The sequence below is a fragment of the Notamacropus eugenii genome, chromosome 1, assembly GCF_028372415.1.
Source record: "Notamacropus eugenii isolate mMacEug1 chromosome 1, mMacEug1.pri_v2, whole genome shotgun sequence".
Lineage (NCBI taxonomy): Eukaryota > Metazoa > Chordata > Mammalia > Diprotodontia > Macropodidae > Notamacropus > Notamacropus eugenii.
In genome coordinates, this window is record NC_092872.1 from 243,212,924 (window position 1) to 243,236,409 (window position 23,486).

The following is a 23,486-nucleotide window of genomic DNA, read 5'->3' on the forward strand; positions in this document are numbered from 1 at the left end:
TTATACAGGGTAATGGATATCCCTTCTCTCTCCCATCATTCAAGGGGGCCTGGCCTAACCATCTACTCCTTCCCTCCTGTGGGGCCAGGGAAGTGCCTATCATTAACAGTAACAAGGTTACAACGTGCAACAGCTGCTAATGAGGTAGGAGAGCAGGCAGTGGGGATAGGAGGAGGGGAAAATCTGGGAAGGAGGCAAGGAAACTGTAGGTAGTGCCTTCCTGGAGGCACTAGGGATGGAGGGGTACCAAGGTTCCCCCTTCCCATCTCTCCTCCCCAGGGAAGCACCCAACACTAGCAGTCAGCATCAGACATACAGGGAGAATGGCCTCCAGGGCCTGTCCTCTCCCCAATACCAAGCCATCCTAAGCCTTGAACAGGAGGGAGACCTTTGTGGACTTGGTTTTGTTTTCCATTTTGGTAACTATTTCAATATCACTGTTTTCCTTTGTAATCCTGCATCTTTTGCTGTTTGCATTTAAGACTTTTATTCTGAGATGGGACCCATAGGCTTGACTATGATACAGAAAAGATTGAGGCATTGCCCTGTTCTCTCTCCTCCTCTCATATATGTCCCCTGCTCAGACCAAGAGACACCAAACAATGATTTTAGACGAGCCACAAAGGGCCCACCTACATTGTAAGACTCTCCTGGTCTTGGCCCTAGCACATAGTGAGCACTTCATAAATGCTTGTTGATGATTGACTGACTCCCAGGTGGGATCCCAGAACAGGAGACAGTCCACATCTTGAAGTCCTGAAGTTTGGGTTCTGGTTTTGTGATTCGGGGTGGGGGATGGGTCGAGATCATTTATTTTCACTGAATTTAAGTGTACCTTTGGGTTCAAGGTGCAACAGATCCTTGCAGGTGACTTCTGCAGAAGAGAAGTGGGTATGCTAGCAGCTGCCTGTCACCTCATCCCTAGAAACGAGGGAAAACCAGGATGTCCTAGGACCTTAGATGTTGTCTAGCCCAACCCAGTCATTTTATAGACAAAGATGCCATGTGACTTGGCCAGGGTCTCACACACACACACAGGCACAGAGGTAAATGGCAGAGCTGGGATTGGGACGTCATTCCTCTGGTTACAAATCCAGTGTTCTTTCCATTAAGTTATGTATGGATCCTTAACCTTTTTGGTGCCATGGATCCCTTCTCAGAATAACATTTTTAAATGCAGAAAATTAAATGCTTAGAATTAGAAAGGAAATCAATTATCTTGAAAAGAAGCTTTGTATGTGTGTGTGTATACATATATTTTTTAAAATAACATGACCCCAGGACCCAAGGTTAAGAAACCCTGTATTGAACCAATAAGGTGGGGTTCAGGTACTGATTCATTTCTGGTGATTCAAAGGGAATGATCTCTCCTAGGACCTTAAATTACTTTACATCCTCCAATCCCCACCTGCACTTATCCCAGGACCTTGGAATCCCTAGTCATACTGTCTAAAAAGTCCTAGACCTAACAATGACAGTGGTTTTGTAGGTTTCCAAGCTGTTTGGGGTATTAGGTATCACTTAGACCTACCCTCCACAGTCTTAGACATGGGAAAAATGATGCCCAAAAAAGTAAACTGAGGTAACATACATACTAAGTGGGATCTGAATCCCGATCTTCTGGTACCAAAATCTCTATTCTTTTTACTACCACAGCTGCTACTCCCTGATTCTTCTCACTGTACACTTGGAGCAGGCAGGCTAAGGGCCATGACTTGAGGTTGAATCTAGGCTAGTTTTGTTCCAGCCTGTTCATTGATTCTCAAAGAGCCTCCTGAAATGAGCTAGACTGGACTAAGATTAGATGGTTTAGACTAATTGGCTATCTCAGAGCAGCTGTAGCTGTGGTCTTATCACTAGGACAGGATGACCATAGGATTCAAATCTGGGAGTATGACAGGACCTTAAAAATTATTTAGCCCAACTCCATAATTTTTAGAGGAAGACACTGAGTCTAGTTGACCAGAATCAGAGGCCAGCCAGCCCAATCTTCTTATTTTACAGGTGAGGAAATTGAGACCTATGGAGATGAAGTGACTTACCCAAGGTCCCATATATAGTAAGCAAAGACATATCCAAACCCATGCCCTGCTCTTTCCACTGTGCTAAGAGTCGGATTCAGGAGTCACCTTAGAGAGGGCAGCCATTTACATGACCTTCCTCTGCTTCCAGGAACTTAAAACCTAGAGAAAGCCAGAGAAGTCCTGGGGCTCTTTATAGCCCTAGAACTCTAGTCTGTCCTAGAACAGTTGGACAGAGTCTGCTACATCCCCAATTGATGATTTTCAAATATAATATTTCTGAGGTGTTTAGCACAGCACCTAGCATATAGTAGGTGGTTAATAAATGTTTGCTTCCTCCCCAAGAGGATACTAATACTAGAAAGAGTAAATGATTTTTTGAGAATCACACGGTGTCATTCCAGTCTTCAGAACTTGAGGTCATGGACAGCACTACTGCCTGAGAGAAGGATCATGAGAACTGAAGTTCCCAGAAGTATCCCTCAAAAGATAATAGACATAGATGCTCAGGAAGCTACTGGCCTGATCCCATCGACGAGCATGTCAGCCCAGAGCAGGGAACACAGCAGATGGAAGGAATATAATTGGGTGGAAAAGACAGATGGATATTTGGGGGAAGTAACCTGGGAATTGTGAAAGAAATGGAGAGGCCAGGGCCAGAGAATTTCAAAGATAAAAGAAACTGAGAGACCTATTAGTCCAACTCATAATTAAACAGGAGTCCCTTCTCCCAGACCCCCAACAAATGGTCATCCAGACTTTTCTTGGAGTCTTCTTTAAAAGGAAGAAGCAGTCCCTTCCACTTACATGCAGCTCTTATACACAGGTCAGAAGTCTTTTCATATATGAAACCAAAATCTCACTCTTTGTCACTTCTGGCTTACTGATTAAAGTTCTGCCCTCTAAAGTTAAACAGAACACATCTAATCCCTTTTCCACATAACCCTTTAAATCCTTGGTGGCAGTTATTGCTCCCCCTTTCCCACTAAATATTCTTTTCTCCAGGCTTGAAATCCCCATTTTCTTCAACCTCTACTCATGGGACATGACCTCCAGCCACCTGTCTTTTACTTACCCTCCTCTGGCCAGGTTCCATGTTGTCAATATTCATCCTAAAGCTTGATGCCCAGTACTGAGCACAGTCCTCCAGATGAGGTCTGACCAGGTCATAGTGCAGAGAAGCTCTCACCCAAATCTGGACACTTTGAGCCAATTAGTGCCACCTGAGATCTTTTTAGATCATTTTTAGATGCCATGTCCCACTGTGGATCCAGATGGAGTTTGCTATCCAACTGGATGAATCCAATTGGGGAGGCATCATGAGTAATGAGTTGTCCAGCCTATAAAAAGAGGACAAAGTTGAGGCCAGTAGACAAAGGGAGTGAATGGCCCAGGTGTAGAGTTCAAAGAGGCAAGCCAGGGTCATTGTCTATAAGGGGTTCTTAACCTTTTTGTGTGATAGTCCCTTTTGGCAGCATGGCAAAACTATTTTCCCAAAATAATATATTTAAATACATACAATGCACAGTAACAGCCAAAAATCATTGGTTAGGTGCCTACTATGTGCTACACTGTGCTAAGCTCTGGGAATAAGAGGGCAAAAAATTAAAACAGTCCCCCAAACATTTATGGGGGAGACAACATGGGTGAGGTGTTGAGCGTGATACTGAGAGGAAGCCAGGGCCTTCAGAACCTCTTACATTCATGCAGGCAGCTCTGGGAATAAGGCAGACATCCTTACCCACACCCCACACCCACTCACAAGTACATAGACTCTCATCTTCACACTGACATCATCACAAAGTGTAAGACTTCCTTACACACACATACAGAAATACACACACACAGATTCTTATACTTACCCTCACAGGCAGAGAAATATAGGACAGTGGAGCTGGCAAGGACCTTAGTAAGCATCTGGGCCAGGGGTTCTTAACCTTTTGTTTGGCCTGGTGAGCTTCAGGTCCCCTTCTCTGAATGTTTTTTTAACTACATTAGACATTAGACAATTAGGATTGCTAAGGAGCCTAATTATATTGAAAAACAATTATAAAAATATTTTTAAAACAAGTTCACAGACCCCAAGTTGAAAACTCCTACTCTGCTCGAATGTGTAATATAGAGGGAAAAGTTCTAGGCTTGGAGTCAGGAAACCACTGTTCAGAGCACATGTAAAATATTGTGCTCAGTTCTAAGTGTCATGCTTTGGAAAATACATTGACAAAATGGATCACAGATAGAAAGGACAACAGGTATAGTGGAAAAAAAAAACAACCTGAAGATTATGCCAGAAGAAGGTTTGAAATGCTTTGCCTAAAAAAGAGAAGACTTAGGAGAACGTGTCAGCCGTCTCAAGATTTTGAAGGGTTGTCTGTGGAAAAGGGATAAGACTTTTTTAAACATGACTCCCCCCCAAAAAAAGAAAACGATAAGAGTGAGGGGTGGGGGCTACAAAGAGATAGATTTAGGATCAGTGGAGAGAGAAACATGGTGACAATCAGAGTTCTTCCGAAGTGAATGGACTGCTCATCATTCTCCCCATCAGCAGAGGTCTTACATTCAGTCAACACTCATGAATGAAGTAGCTGAAAAGAAATGCGAGATGCACAAATTTAGAGAATCCACCCCAAATGTTCATTTGTGCCCGACCTGTGGTAGAGCCTTCTGAGCTCATATTGGTCTGAGCAGCCACAGTCGGACACACTCTAACTTGACTCTAACATAGTGATGTCATTTTGATCCTCTTTGGGAATGAAGGACAACAACATATTCAATCAACATCCTGAAGGATAGGGTAAAGAGAATCTCTGTTCTGCTACAGGTTGGGCTGGAGGAGTTCTGCCATCTCTTTCAACTCAGAAATTCTTCGAATCCCATTTTTTGAACCTTGGGAGAATCCCTGAACTTCTCTCTGGGACTAGCCAACTTCTGAGGTACCTTCCAGCTGTGCCATGGAATCGTAGATTTAGAGATAAAAGGAGACTTGGAGAATCTCTGGTCCACCCCCCACCCATTTTACATGAGGAAATTGAAGTCCTGAGAGGCTATGTGAATTATGAATGACTGTTGTTGTTCAGTTGTTTTCAGTCATGTCTAATTCTTATGACCCCTTTGTGTCCCAGACTCTGGCCATTGCACACCTAACTGCCTGCGATAGGCGTAGTATAGACCAAAAGTGAGATAGAAACCAGAAACCAGGATGTGAGCTGAAGGAAGCAGGATGGTGTGGTAAGGCTTGGGAGGGAGCAGGCTACTACAAGGAACAAAGTGAGCCATCTTTGTCAGTATGTCCCCCATTACTAATCTGGTGTCCTGGCCTGGGGACAATTTTAAGTCCTTGGTAAAGTCCAAAGTGATTATTGCTGCCCGTGGCTGCTGCAGCATAGAAAGGATCTGCAGCAGCCCCAGTTTCCCATAGGAATGCATTTTATAGGTCTTTATTAGCATTTCTTATATGTTCAAGGGGGTCAAAACTTTGTCATGACCAGCAGCTAAATGGACATGATGTGGGTGGAGAACTTCCTGGGAAGCCTCCCTTGGGAGTAGGAGGATATGTGCTAGAACCCACTAGAAACCGATTCTTCTTTGGGTTTGAGGGAATGATCAGTTCAGCTGACTCTGGGTGTTAGCACTTTGACCTTGCTACTGACGGGTCAAGTGTGAGCATTCCAGGTTAAGGAGAGAAGCTGCAAAGTTTTTCAGAGGTAGGAATGGCCATGTTAGTGACTGATCAGAGGAAGAGAAATATGCTGGCTCACAGGAAAAGGAGTTGGTTCTTAGGATGCCACACCCCAGGATGTGGGAAATTTTAAAAATCCAAGTAACACAAAAATAGAGCTTAGCTGATCAACCTCTGACCAGCTTCCAAACAGTTTTGAAATATTCTAGGTTTTTATGTTTTATTTGCACAGAGATGGGGTGTCTGGTCCCTTTTAAATTCCATCCCAGGCCTAAAGGACAGCTTTGACTAAGAGCTATCACGATGAGGTAGAATACATTTTCCCTACTTGTGCTAATTTACTCAACAGACACAGGACCATAATGGATTGGATGTACCAACAGCTTCAGAGGACAACCCAGTTGTGACACACCTCAGTTTCCACAAGAAAACATTAATGGGGGTAGAGATCTGACTAAGTCAAGACTACGGTTCACACAGGCCACCACGTGAATTTTCTGAAAGTGACCACAATCTTCTGTGCCCTGTGAAATGCTTCTGAGTATTTCAAGAGAGAATTACATACAAGAGAGAAGGGAATTTCTGGAGAATGAGATCCTGAGGATGCAAAGTGAAATGATCCTAATGAGGAGGGAAAATGAGACATTCTCTAAAAACCAATATGGATGCAAAGGGATGTCACCAGCCAGTCAATTTAGATTTTGTTTTAAATGTACAGAAGATAGAAACAAGACAGGTAACAGAGGATGAATAAAAAAAACAGAGGCCTGTAAAAATAACATCATCAGACATGCTAAAACTGAGAATGAGCTGAGACTTCTGGGGAACTCTACGGATAAGAAAAAAGGCCTTTGTAAACATAATGGGGGATGGTGGAGGGAAGATCATAAAAGAAATGGGACAGCCATGCCATGCAGATGGACTGATGATAATGGATGATGACGAGAAGGGGCAGCTGCTCAACTTTTATCCTGATTGTATTTTCTCTGCCAAGGAGAAAGATCTTTAGACTGAAAAGCACAGAACAAAAATGGGCACTAGAAAGTTGATACCCAAGATAAATAAGGAGATATGAGAGCACTTGGCTGCCCTTGATGAGTTCAGGTCACCTGGCTCAAGTGAACAACTTCCTTAGGTACTCAAAGAACTGGCAGATGGGGTTGCTGAGCCATTGTCAGTGATCTTTAGAAAGATCACGGAGGACTGGAGAGATGCCGCAAGATTGGAGAAGGGCAAATGGCCCATTTTTTTCTATAAAAGGAAGAGAATTGAATCTGCAAACTATAAACTAGTGAGCTCAACTTTGATTCCTGGCAAAATTAGAGAATTCATCATTAAATGTTTAGTGAACACCTAAAAAAGGAAGCCGTGAACAAAAAAGAACCAGCATGACCTCAGCAAGAATAAGTTGGGCCAGACTAACCTCATTTCTTTTTTTATCAGGGTTACTAGATTGGTAGAACAGAGGAGAGCTATAGATATGGTTTCCCTAATTTTAGCTAGGCATTTTATAAAATTCTCATGGATGAGATGGTGGGATGCAGGCTAGATGGAAATGTAGTTCTATGAATTCAGAACTTGTTGAATGGCCAGACTCAAAGAGTAGTCATTAAAGGTTCAATGTCAGCTTGGAAGGAGGTCTCCACTGAAGGGCCCCAGGCAGCTCTGCTCGACCCTGTTCTGTTTAGCATTTTTATCACGGAATTCTAACAAGGTATAGATGGTGTGTTTGTCATTTTTCAGTTAAAGCACAATTTACAGAAATAATGCAATGGAATCAAAAGGAACCAGATCAAATGGGTAAACAAAGCCAATGAACCTAATAAGATGAAGTTTACCGAGAATAAATGCAAAGTTGGAACTTAGATTCAAAGAATCACCATTGCAAGCAGAAGATAAAGGAGGGATGACTAGATAGCAGTTACTCTGAAAAAAAAATTTAGAGATTTTAATGGACTTTAAAAATCAATATGAGTCCCTGGTGTGATATGGCAGCCAAGAAAGCAAATGCAATCACAGGTTGAATTATGTGAGGCATAACATAGAGGAAAAAGAGAAGTAATTGTTCCACCGTTTTCTGCCCCAGTCAGACCACATCTGGAGTATTTCATGCAGTTCTGAAAGTCATATTTTAGGAGCAACATTGATAAGCTGAAGGATGTCCAAAGGAGAGCAACCAGAATAGTGAAGTGACTCAAGTTTCTGTCATACAAGGATAAGTTGAATTTACCAATAATGGTAAATCTGGAAGATGCTCCATTACTTAACTTCAGGTATTTTCCTTAGCTGTCCCCCCATGTCTAGAATTCTCTCCCTCTTAATCTCCATTTCATGACTTCTTTGACTTCTTACAGATCCCAGCTAAAATCACAAAGGAAGCCATTCCTGATCCCCCTTAATGTAGGTGCCTTCCTTCTGTCAATGGTCACCAGTTCATTCTGTATACCTCATTAGTGCCCAGTTGTTTGGACATTGTCTTCCCCCATAGGATTGTGAGTTCCTTGAAAACAGGGATTAGTATTTTTTGCCTTTCTTTGAATCTCTGGTGCTTAGCACAGTGCCTGACACACCGTAGATACTTAATAAATGTGTATCGATAGACTGACATGATAATTGCCCTTAAGTATACAAAGGACTTTTCCATGGAACAAGGATTAGACATGTTCTGCTTGGTCAAAAGGGGAAGAACAAGAAACAATAGATGAAAATTGTAAACAGGACAATTTAGGCTTGATATGAGGGAAAATGAGAGCTGTGCGATAATTAAGTGGATTGCCTTATGATCTAATGATTTCCTCCCTTAATGAGAGGAGGAAACAAAGACTAAATTCAAACAAAGGCTGAACAGTCTCCCGTTGGGTTTGGTTAATAGCCTTAGGTGTAAGGTGGGCTAGATTTAAGGTCAGTCAATGGTGTCATTATCACAAAGGACCCCCCAGACACAACAACAGTAAAGACAAAGCACCTACCCTGGGAACCATTGCAGGATTCAGTGAGTATTGAGAGTCTTTATTGCAAGACCATTACTACTTCCAAAAGCTCTATCTTTATTTTCTAACTTGAGACCTTCTAGTGAGCCACTAAATCCATTGCCGTCTTGTCAAACTGGCACTTATCCAGCTTGGTTAACAGCCTATACCAAGGTAAGTGTGCAAGGACCACACAAACCATGTAGGTACTTCCAGAAGAATTTTTTTTAGTAAATTAAAATGTTTTCAAAATATATCACTTCCTCACAGTGTAGCACTGGAAGAGAACATGAATGTTACATAGCCTGAACAGCTTGATGATATATTTATATTTAGCCAGAGCTAGTCTGGAAGACTGACTTTCATTCATCTCATTCCCAAGTCTTTACCAAATAGCAGGCTATCCACAGGAATAATTCAGCATGAACTAGTTGGTCCAGGAAGTAGAAGATTAGTTATAGCAGGTTTTTTGTTTAGGATGAAATTCGGGCAGAATCATTAGAGAAAAGATATAAGTGTTGTTTTGAACAAACAACAGTAGGTAGGTAGCTGACTGATCCCCTCATATGGGCTTTTCTCGGCAAATTCCTAGAAAACGTACTTTCCAACCCTATTAAGGAGGAGAGATAGCCTACTATAATGGAGATGTCCAGGACCATGGAGACACCATGATTATTGAATAGTCATTGAGAAAGCAATGCATCCACCTTGACTGATTCCCTGGAATTTTGATATGGAGGCATCAGGGAAGTGGGGTATTGCCTTAGTGACCACATGGATACCTCAGTAGTAGCACTAATTTCAGGAAGAGGAGCTGGACTGGTCCTGTTCAGTCTCAGCTGGTGGTTGGGTTAGGTTGGGTCAGTAAGTTGACCCCTAAGAAGATGGACATTGGAGGAGATTGGGTAATGTCAGGAAGACACCATGTTCCTCACCCCAGGACTATAGCAATTTGGTCTCCTGAAGGATCAATCTGGATGTCCATGACTATGAATAGAACATGAGTCTTCAGAGGAACCTGCTACTTTTGTGCTAGTATTATGTCTAGAAATTCTCCTAAGCTCCCAAGTCCATTGGGATCCAGACCTACAGCACATAAAGGTCCAGGAGCTCTAGACCAGGGCAGGAAGAATGGGCCAGTGGATACAGAGAAGGTCAGAGGATAGGCAAGTCACTCTGAGCCTCAATGTCATCATCTGGAAAATTAGGGGATTGGACTAAAGGACCTCTAAGACAATTCAATTCTCAATTACTGATCCTGTCATTTTATGAAATGTGGGTCTGCCAAGGGGGCCTTCCCATAGACCTTGGTTCATTTCCCATTGGCCATGGGACCCAATATCATTGGTTAGGGGAGCTGTGCCAGTGCAGCACACTCTATCAGATACCAGCTGTGTTCAGTGAGGATGATCCAAAGAGTTATAGGATCACAGATTTAAAGCCGGAAGGAACCTAGGAGATCATTTAGTCTGACCCATTCATTTTATAGGCCCAGGATGCAACCATGACAACAGGATGTAACCAGACAAGGGCTTGTCTGCAGTCACACAGCCAATGAAGTGTGGAAGACCCTCTGATTCCAGATACAGCCCTCTGTCTTTGCCCCAACTGCTTCTCCTGGCTTTTCCAACAAATTGCATGAGTTTCCTGGAATCTGAGATAACTTCCTACAGGACAAAAGGCAGCACCCAATCAGAAGTAAAGCACAAAAGTTACCTTGGTTTATTCTGTACAGAAAACTGGGGAGTTCAGTGGGTGGAGATCTGCTCAGGTAGATTTTGGATGTTGATCAAGGATGACCTGCCACAGGGTAGACATTATCCCTTCTCAAGGTTCCCTTCCTATGGGGTAATAGAGCTTTCCCAGGGATGAATGCTAGAAGAGGAAATCCATCAGCATTATCTTCTCCTCTCAGCAGGAAATGCCCTCATAACCTAGAAATGGAAGGCCTATAAACCCTGAGTCTGGGTAGAATAGCAGTGGCTCACCAATATCTTTGTACCCAAGTAGTAGCCACAGCCTCCCTTTCCTCCCTGCTTAATCCTCTGCAGCTGTGTTTGGAGCTGACTTTGACAGCAGGGGATCCAGGTGATCCAGGGATTCACAGCCAGGACCCAGCACCCAGCACAGTGTAAGGCCAGTGAGGAGACATGACTGCCTGGGATAAATGGTGTGCATTGGGAAACAATGGGAAATGAAGTTGGATCAGGTCGGATTATGGAGAACCTCAACTGCCAGACTGACTGAGGAGTTTGAACACAAAGCAGTGGGGAGCCATTGAAAGTTCTGGAGCTGGGGTATGTATGATGGAAGAGAGTAGTGGCATTTCGGTAGCAAGGGGCAAGTGACAGGTTGAAGTTGAAAGCAATTCCCCTCCAACCACTACAATCCCCCCTAGCCTAACCTGGGTCTAAGTCTTTCATGACTTGGTTCTCTGTGTATGGGCTTCCTTTCTAAGGGATTTTCTCTTGGAAGGAGAGCCTTCTCTCCTCCAAATTCTGAATGATTGGCCAGGTATCACCAGTGAAATCTCATTTGGAATTATACATTGATCTTTTGATTTAACTTTTGATTAATCTTTTGATTTATTTAAGGCTAGCAACTGGGGAAAAGTCTGTTCAGTTTCATTCTTTGTCCCCAGCTCCCATCAATGACAGGTTGGACCCCTACCTCACAGCCTACTAGAGCTCAGGCTCCCAGCTCCCTGCTTCATCCCTTTGCTATAGTTAGATGTCCCCATTGTCCTCAAATCCTCAGTCCCTTTTACAAAAATCTGATAAATGGAGCTGAAGGATGATGCCAGGTATCCATGGATGTGACCTGTCTTGTAGCATCTTGGACCACTTTGTATTATCCCTTCTTGAACAACTGAATGATCATAAGAATGGCATTATGGCCACCTCCTCTTCCCCTTCTTCTCCCCGCAAAACCCTCTATGAACACTTCCACCCTTACTCAGGAAAATAGGTTGACTGTATAAGAGAGCTCATACTAAAAGGAAACTCCTAATATCCCTCCTCCACTTGGAAGCATACTCAGCTTAGCTGATGTGAGACTTCCTCTCCTACTGTCCTCCAGCCCCAAAGTCATTCATAAATTAAATACTTATTATGGCCCTGGTCCCTTCCAAAAAAAAAAACAGTATTTATTGAAGGTTTGCTATGCCAGCCATCCTGTGCTACACTGGGATGTGGTGGAGACAGAAAAGAAAGATCTAGGCCCTGCCTTGAGAGAACTCCAAATCTAATTGAGAAAACAGTACTCACACGTGAGAAAATGAAATGTATATATGAACAAGGTCTAGATAGTCTGATCAAGACTTTAAATGCCAAAGGAAATCAAGGAAAAGGGAGAGAAGCGATGCTTGAGGTTGACAGAAGACTCCCTACATGAGATTGGACTTGACTTGGGTCATGGATAGAATTCCTAGATTAATCAAGCTGGAAAGGGCCTTAGAGACCATCAAAGGTACAGCACTGACACCCCTGATTTGAAATCTGCTATGGCTACTTATTACTTCAAGGAGAAAATACATATTCCTTAACTAACATTTCAAAGCATCCCCTGTCTGGTTCCAGCCTACTTTTCCAGACCCACTTCACATTATTCCTCTTCCTGTTCTTCACAATCCAGGCAAAATAGCCTACTAGCTGTTCCCCAGACTCAGTATTCCACATTCTCTCTCCACACCTTCCCACAAACTGGGCCACATGCCTAGAATTCACCCTCTCCTCCCCTCTCCCTCTTAGCATCTGTAGTTTTCTTCAAGGTCCAACTCATGTGCCACCTCCTACAGGAAGCCTTCTAATCATTGCCAATTGTTAGTGCTCACCCCCTCCTTAAATTATTGTTTTATGTATTTGTGCACATGTTGTATTTCCCTGGCAGAATATATGCCCCTTGAGGGCAGGGACAATTTGCATATAGTTGTAAGCATTTGTAGTAAATATTTGTTGAATTGAATCTGGACTAGCCCTGTCATCTCAAAAATGAAATTTCTGTCTGGAGAGAGAAAACAATTTGCCCTAGACTACACAATTTTAGATGGGAAAGGAGGAAGAAAAGGATGCAATGTCAAGTGGGAAGAATGTTCTAAGCAAAGTACAGGTGACAGGAATAAGCATAGCCAATTGGAGGTGACCATAGGCCTATGGGTTCTATGTTGGAACAGGGTCAAGTGAGACTTTAAAAGCATTGTAGTATGGTTATATTCTAAGCTTTAGCACAGGAAGGCACCTTAGACACCATCCATCCCCCATCTCATCCAATTCCCATCTTTTTTTTTCTTTTTTTGAAGACAGAATATCTCTCTCTTCACAAGGCTGGAAATAATAGGATTGACTTGTAGCAACACTTTTAGCCTTGATGAGATAGGGAAACCAGTCTTTTTTTAAAAGGAAGGGGAGGAGATTAAAGAGAAAAATAAGGGACTTGAATGAGACATGGGTTGGATGATGTCTAAGGTACCTTCCAACAATAAATCATGTGATCCAATAATCCTACAACACTTTCTAAGTCACATTTGACGCTGTCCCAACATAGACCCCATAAGTATGGGAGATTGAACCTATTCCATTTCAGACCTGGGCCACTTTGCCCCTCTTTGGGCAATTCAGTGTTCTCCACTTCCAGGAGCTTAACCACATTGATGCAGATGTGACCACCTTAGCCCATAGCAGCTCAGAACTCCCAAGCTCAAGAGATCTGCCAGCTTCAAATTCCCCAGCAGCAGGGATTACAGCTTTAGAGACCTACTGTACCTGGCTGTCCCATGTTTTTTTTTTTCAGATGAGGACATTGAGGTGCAGAACGGCTGAATGATTTTCTCAAATTCACACAGTGGGCAAAATAGATTGGTGCCAAATTGAGAAAAGGCTTAAAAGGCACAGTTTAGGCTTGACGTCAAAGGCAGTAGGGAGCCAGTATACATTTTTGAGCGGGGTATGACCTTCCTATCCCACTTTCTGTCCTTCCCAACCTAGTCTTCTCACATGGAAGATCAGCAGAGGCTAGTAAGCTTTTAAATCTAAGTGGTCGCCTTGCCTGCTGAATCTGGCTTTGTCCAGACTCTTCAGAAATCTGTTTCATTGATCTAGTTATCTGATCTCTCCCTAGGAAGAGCTAGATTTGGGAGTGAAGTGTTCCCTGCATTAATAAATAATCATAATACCTTGTTGGCTGAGTGACCAGCCAAATCCTTACTGGGAAATTGACAATCTTGAGCTATTCCATTTGCTTTCCCTTTTTTTTTTTTTGTTTACTGGAGCCAGTTAAAGGACAAGGAGCAGGGGGTGGAAAGAGATTGATTGGTGTGTATCCTGCCCCTTAGGTAAAACAGTCAACTGCCTATACAGTGTGACATTAGAGTTTGGGGAAGACGCCTTCCCTATCTCCAATGCTACTTCACAAAGCATTTTTAAATGGAATGGGCTGTCTCAGAGGCAGTGGATGTCTTTATGTAAGGTCTATGTGGCCACTTGTCAGATAATTGTATAGGCTCACAGGGATGGGAAACCTGCAGCCTCAAGGCCACATGTGACCCTCTGTGTCCTCAAGTGTGGCCCTTTGACTGAATCCAAACTTCACAGAACAAATCCTCTTAATAAAAGGATTTGTTCTGTATAACTTGGACTCAGTCAAAAGATGGTATCCAAGGACCTAGAAGGCCACATGTGACCTCAAGGCCACAGGTTCCCCACCTCTGGATAGGTGATTCCTATACAGGGACAAGTTTAAGAAGGTGGCCCATGATGTCCCTTCCACCTCTGAATTTCTGTGATTCTAGATGTCTGAGATTCCTATCAAGGGGTACAAAATCCCTCGTCTCAGGCCCTGAGAGGTCATTGTGCAGTGGAGAGATCAAGTGTTCTAGAATCAGAATACTTAATTTGAAATTCCAGCTCAGACACTGAAGTACCTTGTGACCTTGGGTGATTTCTTTCATCTGAGTCTGTTTTCTCATCTGACTGTAACACCTATGAGGCCCTTCTCTCTCTAGATGGATTGATCCTAAGAGTCACACTAAGAGTTTACTGGCTGACCTCAGAGCAAGTTTAATAGAGGAGAAGGTAAAGCATGAGCACCCTGTAGTTATAGACGTCAGAAAGAGGGAACCACAGAAGATAACTAGGACCCCAAAGGGCAAGGGACAGAAATATAGAACAAATTTCTTGGGCTTCACTGTATTATTAAGCATCAATTCAGCCCCATATGATTCCACTAGAAAAAAGATCCCCCATTCCCATTCCTGTGTTTTAGAGTGCTGAATTTGCTGCCTTCTAGAACCTTCTCTGCTCTCTCCAGCATAAGCTAGAGGACGACTGCTTTTCCCAAGAGAGATAGAAGCAGTGCATACTTGATGGTCTGACTTCCTTGGGACAGGCCCCCACTAGTTTTGTGAAGAAGATGAAATATGTAGGCCATCATCATGGAATATTATTCAGCAATAATTTCTACATGTACAGAAAAAACCAGACATATGTAATCCTGACTCTCTGGGAATTTGTAACCCAAAATGAATGCATAGACAGACTGAAATGCACACGGTGATTGGTAGTAGGGTACAACTGAAGACTGTAGATCAGAGGTCAGAAAATTTGAGTACAAGATCTATCTCTGACACATAATAATATCATTGTGACTTTGAACAACTGTACCTGGGCCATCCCTTAACATATATCGGTCTCAGTTTGCTTATCTGTAAAATGGATGTACCCCCTCAGCCTACTTCACAGAAAGTATTGGTGAGGATCAAATGAGCTAAAATATGTAAAAAAGGCTTTTAAATAGTGGAACATTATAGAAATGTCACCTGGAATTCTTTCTGTATGATTCTTCATACTTCAAGCACTCTTCATATGACTTAGGTCATTTGATTCTCATAACATCTATTCTGTAAAGCAGGTACAGTAGGTTTTATTATACCCATTTTACAGATGAGGAAACTGAGACCCAGGGGTGTTAAATCATTTGCCAAAACCACACAGCAAATCAGTGGAAAAGCAAGAACCAGAACCCACATTCCATGACTCCCAACTCAGGATTCTTCTTTGCACCATACAGAAAATCATACTAAATTTAATATTTACAAATATCTATGATTTCATCAATGTAGGTGCTTCTTCTACTGATACCTTAATAGAGAGTTTCATGAGTTGCTGTGAGGAGAAAAAAAATTCAACACCTGGTGGATAACCCTGTGACTCTGAGCTACAAATGTAGCTAAGCTGACATACACAGTGTCTGCCATGAAGTCCTGAACTTGAAGTCTTGGCAGCTTGGTGGAGCCTGCCAGGAGCTGTGCTTTTTAGCTTAGCCTCTAAGAGCCCAGAACCACTTCTCCACTATGATGAGAATGCAGATGAGGACTTTGGCAGAGAAAGAAATGAGTTTTAATTATTGACTTACGCAAACCACGAGCCAGTCTGGATAGACCATTAAAGTGTCCTGATTTTGGATGGGGTACAGTCTTAGCAAATTGTTTGCATGTGAGTTAACATGGCCCAGTAATGAATGCAGAATTCCTGAGCCCTTGAATTTTAAGCCCACATCCACCCAATACTTGCCTTGTGACTTTGGTCTCACCCCTTTCCCTTTCTACACTTCTGTTTTCTCAACTGTGTAAAACTAATCTCAGTTTTCACCTTTGTTCATTGATGATTGATGGTGATCATGTTGACAAAGTGTTCTTCAGGGAAATACTTTTTTAAAAATCTAGGTTTGCCTCTCTTAACAACGTGAGATATTATGGGATAAGTGCATGTATATTGAATTCTTTCCCCTACTGTCTCAAAAAAGCTTCCTTTTCATTTCAAATGGCTGAGGATTCCTAAGTCTTTGTATTGGAATATCTCCACCTTCTTGCCCCCAGTTCCTCTGTCACTTTCTTATCCATCCATAAACAAACAATTTAAAGGAAAAGAAAAGCTGCTATTTAAAGGAACCTTGGGAAATATTTTCATAAACTGAAGAGTACTTTTGCAAAGCAAAAACAAAATTTAAAAAACACACTGAAATGTCTTCATTTCATAAAGCTAGGATTTTTCACATAAAGGATTTGCTTGCATACACACACACACACACACACACACACACACACACACACACACACTCCAGTTTTCATGATTCCATATACTCTGGCCCTAATTTCAGGACAGTTGACAGTGCCCTGCGGCTGATACTAAGATGTTGCCTGCAGAGGTAAAACCAGGGAAACTGGTGAGCACCAACTGACCCCTCCTCCTCTCCAACCCTGGAAACAACAGTGAAAAGATTCCCTCCCTCCATTGAAAGCTCTTGGCTTTTCTATATCATATCTTATTCTTGATGTCTTTGTGAGTCTCTGCCCTTTGTCTTTCTGAGGTCTGTTGTATCTGTCTTTGTGTCTAAATGTCTAACTTACTTTTCCCTTCCTCTCTTGCCTTCCTCCCTCTGTTAATTTTCTGTGTATTGGGTTTCTTTCTGTGGGCAATGTCAGGACTTCACTTGTCACTTGTGACCAGCCTGGTGGGCAGTGACTGGTCTGTGTCCATACTGAATCCTGATTTCTGTTGTGTTTATCGGAGCCATACCCTGAGATCTTTTAGCAAGGGATCCTCAATGCAGAAAGCATCGCTCTTTTATTACTTTCCAAATAACATTTGGGTTATTTGTTCTCTCAACAAATAACACAGTTGATGGAGAGGGAGGAAGAAAGGGGAAAGTTTGACTAACCAATTCAGCACATAGGCTTCATAGGGGATTTTCATTGAATGTTAAGGATAGAAGGGAGTCCATCTAATCTACCGCTTCATTTAAGAGAGGTCAGGGAACCTGCCCAAGGTTACACAAGGTGTAAGTGGTAGAAGCAGGATTTGAGTTCAGTGGCCCCAGCTCCAAATCTGGTGCTCTTCCACTGCGTCCCATTTTTAGGAGGGCAAATAGCCAAGAAGATCATCATAGGCTTCCCACACACCACTGCCACACATGACCAGTTTTATTCTCCTGAACACTGTGGTGCTGAGCCCCAGGGACTGACAGAAGTTCATTAGACCACCAGGGTTGGCTGATTCTCCTCTCTCAGGCACATTTTTTTGGGTTCCTTTTATTGCAACATTATATCCTTGTTACCTACTGTGTCACTTTTTCCACTGTGATACCCTATCAGTTTGACTTCCTTTGTTGATGGCTGTTCCTGTGACAACATTGTATCTATTTCACCACATTCTTTTCTGCTCCCTCTAATTATATAACACTCCAGTGTCATGACTTTTAGCCTGTCTTGAATGTACCTGCTAAGAATCCTTCTGGGCTGATTGTTAAAGGACCATTCAATTCACTCAATAACATATATTAGATACCTGCTGTATATAGATTAGTATTCTACACGCAAAAGAGTATGCCCTTATGGTATAATGGACAGTGTTGGATTAAGAGTCAGGAGCCCCTGGGTTCTATAGTGTCACCAGATACTAATCATGTACTTTCAGTGTCTTTTTCCAGTTACACACACAGACACACACACGCGTGCGCACGCACACATACACACACAACATATAAACTTCATTTTATTTCTACATGTCTCAGACTTGTCTCGAAAACAAGAATAAAAATAGCACCCACTTCACAAGGTTGTTGTGAGGATCAAAAGGATTAATGTATAATAAAAAGATAAAAGACTCTAAAGAAATCCTTCTGCTCTCTGTAAGATGGAAGCAGGCAGCTAGGGGGCACTCTTGTGACCTTGGGTAAGTCACTTAACCTCTGTTTGTCTCTGTTTCATCATCTGGAAATAAAGGATAATAGTAGCACCTGTCTCCTGGGATTGTTGTGAGGATTAAATGACATATTTATAAAGCCATAGTAGGCACTATATAAATGGTAGCCATTGTTATATGGTAACATAAAGAAGTAGATTCCAAAATTAAACACCCAGATATGGGGTACAGGTACAGCAGTTGAAGGAAGGTAGCCAAGGATTATGACAGATCCCTGAACCAAATCAACCAAGAAGACTTAGGAATCAGGAAGGTCAAGGAGTTCTAGGTCTCGAGCTAAGGGCCAAGAATTAGAAATTCTAGGCCAGGTCTAGAAATTAATAAAAGAGAAAGCCCTGGGGACAAAGGCAAATGAGGTCCTGGAATGTTCAGGAAGCTAACTGGGATCAGCAAGGCCTAGGGATCAGGCTCAAGTCTTTTATTGAGTGAATAGGAAAACCTGAAAATCATCCCAGATACCTCAATGGGAACCGAGAGAGAATATATGTGATTTAGAGGAAGAAATCAAGCATTGATCTTAGTTTAGACATACCCTGGACACACTCAGCTCATTCTATGCCTTGGTTCTTCCTCAGAGAAAAAGCAAGTGGTAGTGGTTACCACCCCACCTCACCCCTTCCTTGTCCTCTCCCCGCCTTACCATTTTCCCATCATCCTATTGGTTTCAGGCTCTTGTAGAAATATTAAGAAAAGCACTTAGCCAGCACTTTATTTTACAAACTCTGTATCTATGATCTTGCTTTATCCTCACAACCACCCCATATAGTAAGTTTGGCAAATATTATCCCCATTTCACAGATGAAAAATCTGAGGACAAAAATAATTATTAAATGACTTGCCCCCTAGTCATACAGTTGGAGCCAGGACTTCACCATGACTTCAAATTTCACTCTGTTTCTTCTACACCACAAGACTGGAAAGGATGTTGAGACAGGTCTAGTATTGTAGGTTAAACATTAGTCCCAAGCTTGGAACCTAGCTATGTGACCATAGTCAAGTCATTTCCTCTTTAGGGATTTCATTTTCATCCTGTATAAAATGAAGGGGGTGGGCCAGATGAACTCTGAGGTCCTTTCCAGTCTATTAAAAGGGAAAGGGGTGGGAGGACAAGCCTGTGGAAGTGTTTACACTGTCTTTCCCCTTGTGTCTCCTCTTCCTGCGTCCTGGAGCAGGTGGTGAGCCAGATAGACAAGCTGACCTCCGATTTTGACTTTGAGCTCGAACCTGATGATTGGACAACAGCCACAGTCAGCAGCACATCGAGCAGTGAGAAAGGTGGCGGGAGTGGTCCCTTCGACCTAACCCACCTGGATTTCATGACCTCAGACATTCTCTCTGACAGCTGGGAATTCTGCTCCTTCTTAGACATCTCAACCCCCTCAGACTCGGGTGAGGGCCCTGAGCCAGCCCGACAGGCTGCCACCCCTGACTACAGGCTGATGAATGGAGGCGTGCTTATCCCCAATGGGCCCCGGATTGAGACCCCTGACTCTTCCAGTGAGGAAGCCTTCAGTTCTTGTCCCCCTGATCCCCCCAAGGGCCAGCAGGCCCATCGGACCCCAGGCACCAGGGAGCGGGTGCGTTTCAGTGACAAGGTGCTCTATCATGCCCTCTGCTGTGACGATGAGGAAGGAGAGGGTGAAGAAGAAGAGCAAGAGGATGGGGAAACTGCATCTCCCAACCCCCCTCAGACAGAGCCCCATGTGGCACCTCTCAAACCCCCCCTGGCATCCTGCAAGCCACGGAGGTCTCCCCTCACAAGCCGGAATGGGAGCCATACTCCTACACTCACCCCAGGGTCAGGGCAGACCCGTAGGGTTACACGAAACACCAGCACCCAAACGGTGTCGGACAAAAGTACCCAGACTGTATTGCCATATGCAGCAACCAGGCAGAAAGTCAAAGGGAAAAACTGAGAGGAGCAAAATGGGTGCGGGTGGGGATGGGGTGGGTCGGTGGGGAAATAGATACACATATATATTTAAACAAATCCAATCATAATAAAACAAAAAGCAAAAATGGTAAGGAAAAGGTCATAAGAACTCCACAAACTTATCATGCAGGCAGGGCTAGCCTTACCTCCAGGCAGAGTGGATGGTTGCCTACAGGGTCTGGCGTGAACATTGGCAAAATTCGCCAGCAAAAAAAAAAAAAATACAAAACCCACCCTTAGCCTGACACAGTGCCTGAAATGTCCCCCTTAGAGCTACCTTGATTTGGGTTGAGCATTGCTCCTATCTCACACTGAATACCTCCATGGGAGGGGGAGTCTTCAGTCCCTCCTACCTCAGGGAGGATTACTTTGTTTGATGTTTTAATCTGGGGCAAGAGACAGGGATAGCTTGAGAGCTCTGGTACAAAAAGGGGAAGATGGGTTACAGAGTCTGGAAAGGATCAGGGCCAAGACCCAGACAGAGCTTTTTCTACCTTCTCAGTTTCAGCATCTGTTAACAAAATAGGGCTGTGGTTCCTTACCCCCAACTGGAAGGGTCAAGATGGCTACATTCAACTTCTGGATCCCACTGAGAATGCCCCTTGGATTCAGGGTAATATTGGGGCCACCCTTATCATGGGGTTATTAATTTCAAGCTTAGAGGGATTTATCACTATTTAATATTGCTATTTAATTCCAAACCCTCATTTTGCAGATGAGGAAAATGAGGCCCAGAGAGGGGAAGCAATTTGCCCAAATTCATGGCTACTTTAGTGGCAGGGCTGGGAGGGACTCAAATTCCTGAGCCCAGCAATCCTTCCGCTAAGCCCTTCCAACTTCCAGGGAAGAACACAAAGTCTGCTCTCCAGTCCAAACAATCCCTGATTAGCCTAGCAAGCTTCAGGTTGGGATGGGGCTGGATGCTTGTCATTTTCTAGTATAATACCTCTCCTGTCGAAGTTGAAATTCCCCTGAGAAGTGAATCAGGTATTTCTCTCCTTGTCTGGAGGGACCTAAAGCCCTTGTGGAAGGAAGAGGACTGTTGTTTCCCTCCATGGGCAGGTAGGGAGAGGGGAGGCTCAATTTGCTTTGTAGAGCTATAGAATCTTATGTGAAACTATAAGCAAATGCAAGGGGTGAAAAGAAAGAGAAGAAATGTTATGGAGAGAATTGTGTGGCTTCTCAATAGAAGGTGATGATTTGGGGACTTTCTAGGATTATAGCTGTAAGAGCTGGAAAGTATCTTAGAGGATATCTAATCAATCTTCATTTTAAAGATGAGGAAACAGACACAGAGCTATGAAGTCTGCCTAGTGGCACACAACTTACAGTAAGTGTCTGAGGCAGAATTTGAACCCACCTCTTCCAGAGCCCAGAGCATCACTCACCAAATGGTCCTATTGCAGGTGACCTAGGGCACTGGGTTTCTGCTTGGTTGTAACTCCAGGGCAAATCTATTCACCTTGGATTGGCTCCTAGGTCATTGAAGGGGAGGATATGCTCCCCCACATAGCTTCATGACTTCAGACTGTCCCCCACAGAAAATAACCACCTGGCTTTGCCTCTGAATACATCTCTCCACTAATCTCTCCAGCACCCTCAGACTCATTACTTTGGTGCCGAGAAATATGGTTACTGATAGAGTAATGGGAAAGTTCGGGTGAAGAAGCAAAAATATGGGGGGGTGGGAAAAAAGCCGCTGGTCATGAGGTCAGGAAGGCTCTCTGTAGGACAGAGCAATTGATAACAGCTGGAATTCATATAAGGCTCTAAGATTTACAAAGAACTTTACAAATACTATTCCATTTGAACCTCATAATAACCCTGGGGGGGAGGTGCTATTATTATTCCCATTTTAAAGATGAGCAAACTGAGGCAGACAGAGGTTAAGTGATTTGCCCAGGGAAACACACCTAGTAAGTGTCTGAGGCCAGATTTCAATTCAGGTCTTCCTGACTCCACTGTCCCTGCCTGTATTATTCAAAATAACTTGTGAGTAGTTGTGAAGCTTGTTTTCCCCTGAAAATAAGCTACTTTCCATGAGAAAGGAGGGCTTTCCTTTAAGAATTGTGGTGGATTGGGGGAGGAAAAGGAGAAAAGGAGGGAGAAAGAGTTGACAAGCTACCTGTCTTGAAGTATTTGAAAGATTATCGTGTGGAAAGAGGGATGGAATTTGTTCTGTTTGGCTCCAAAGAGCAAAATCAAGAGAGCTGGGTGGAAGTTAGAAAGAAATAAACTTGGGTTTAACCTGCTGGGATGACTTGCTAACAATTAGAGCTATTATAACCATGATAACTCATTTATATAACTCATATTTATCTCATTTGAGCCTCACAAGAATCCTGTGAAGGAAGTGCTATTATGATCTCCATTTGATAGATGAGAAAACTGAGGTTCTTAGAGATTAAATGAGTTGCCCAGGGTGACATGGCTAGTAATTGTCTGAAGTGGGGTGTGAACTCAAGACTTGCTGACTTCAAGCCCAGTCCTCTCTCTGATCCAAAAGTGGAATGAGAGGTATGGAATTTACTGTCATTGGAGGGCTGTTGTTAGATATGATTACTAGGGATTCTTTGGAGGGTCTGAAAAGTGAGATTCCTTTGAATTCTAAAATACTGTGATTCAGTCATGGGACTGGAAGCTGAGCCTTGGTGAGCCCAAAAGATGAATAAAGGTTATTTTTACCTGCCCAGGCTGATTGTATCTAAGGGAGAGTGGCATGGCTCTTAAAACCTATGTGGACCCCTAAAAAAACTGGGATTCCAAACACCAACTAAACTGGGCAATTTGAACCCTGATAGGAAACTTGACTGTGTGAACAGCCTCTACTTAAGACAGACTTCTCTGAGTATTCTTAGGATTCCTTTTAATGACCGTCATGCAGATGACCTCTAACCCTGGTCACAGACTGGACCCTAACCCCAACTACAGATTGGCTCTTAACTCTGTCATTAAACCAAGTGCCAATTCTGCTCATAGACCGAACACAAACTGGCCCCATACTGACCCCTAACCTTCTATCTAATCCTTAGAAGGTGGTGTGATACAGAGGAAGAATTCCGGATTTGGAGTCAAGGGACAAGGGTTTGAGTCCTGAAGTCATTATTTATTTCCTACATGATCTTGAGA

At 43.1% G+C, this 23,486-nt stretch overlaps 1 protein-coding gene across 3 annotated transcripts in view; it reads left to right on the forward strand.

The window, feature by feature from the left end:
- The window catches only part of INSYN1 (inhibitory synaptic factor 1), a 59,463-nt gene extending 36,416 nt beyond the window's left edge, over positions 1-23,047 (forward strand). The window contains exons 1-2 of one of the 3 annotated variants that reach the window (XM_072628404.1): positions 3,524-10,966; positions 19,597-23,047. In XM_072628404.1, coding sequence (XP_072484505.1) covers positions 19,741-20,340 — 600 coding nt within the window. In that variant the 5' untranslated portion in view covers positions 3,524-10,966; positions 19,597-19,740 and the 3' untranslated portion in view covers positions 20,341-23,047. Of the gene's footprint in view, positions 1-3,523; positions 10,967-14,553; positions 14,738-19,596 lie in introns of those variants that run through there. The other 2 variants (XM_072628403.1, XM_072628402.1) reach the window with 2 other exon arrangements.
- Positions 23,048-23,486: the final 439 nt, after the last annotated feature.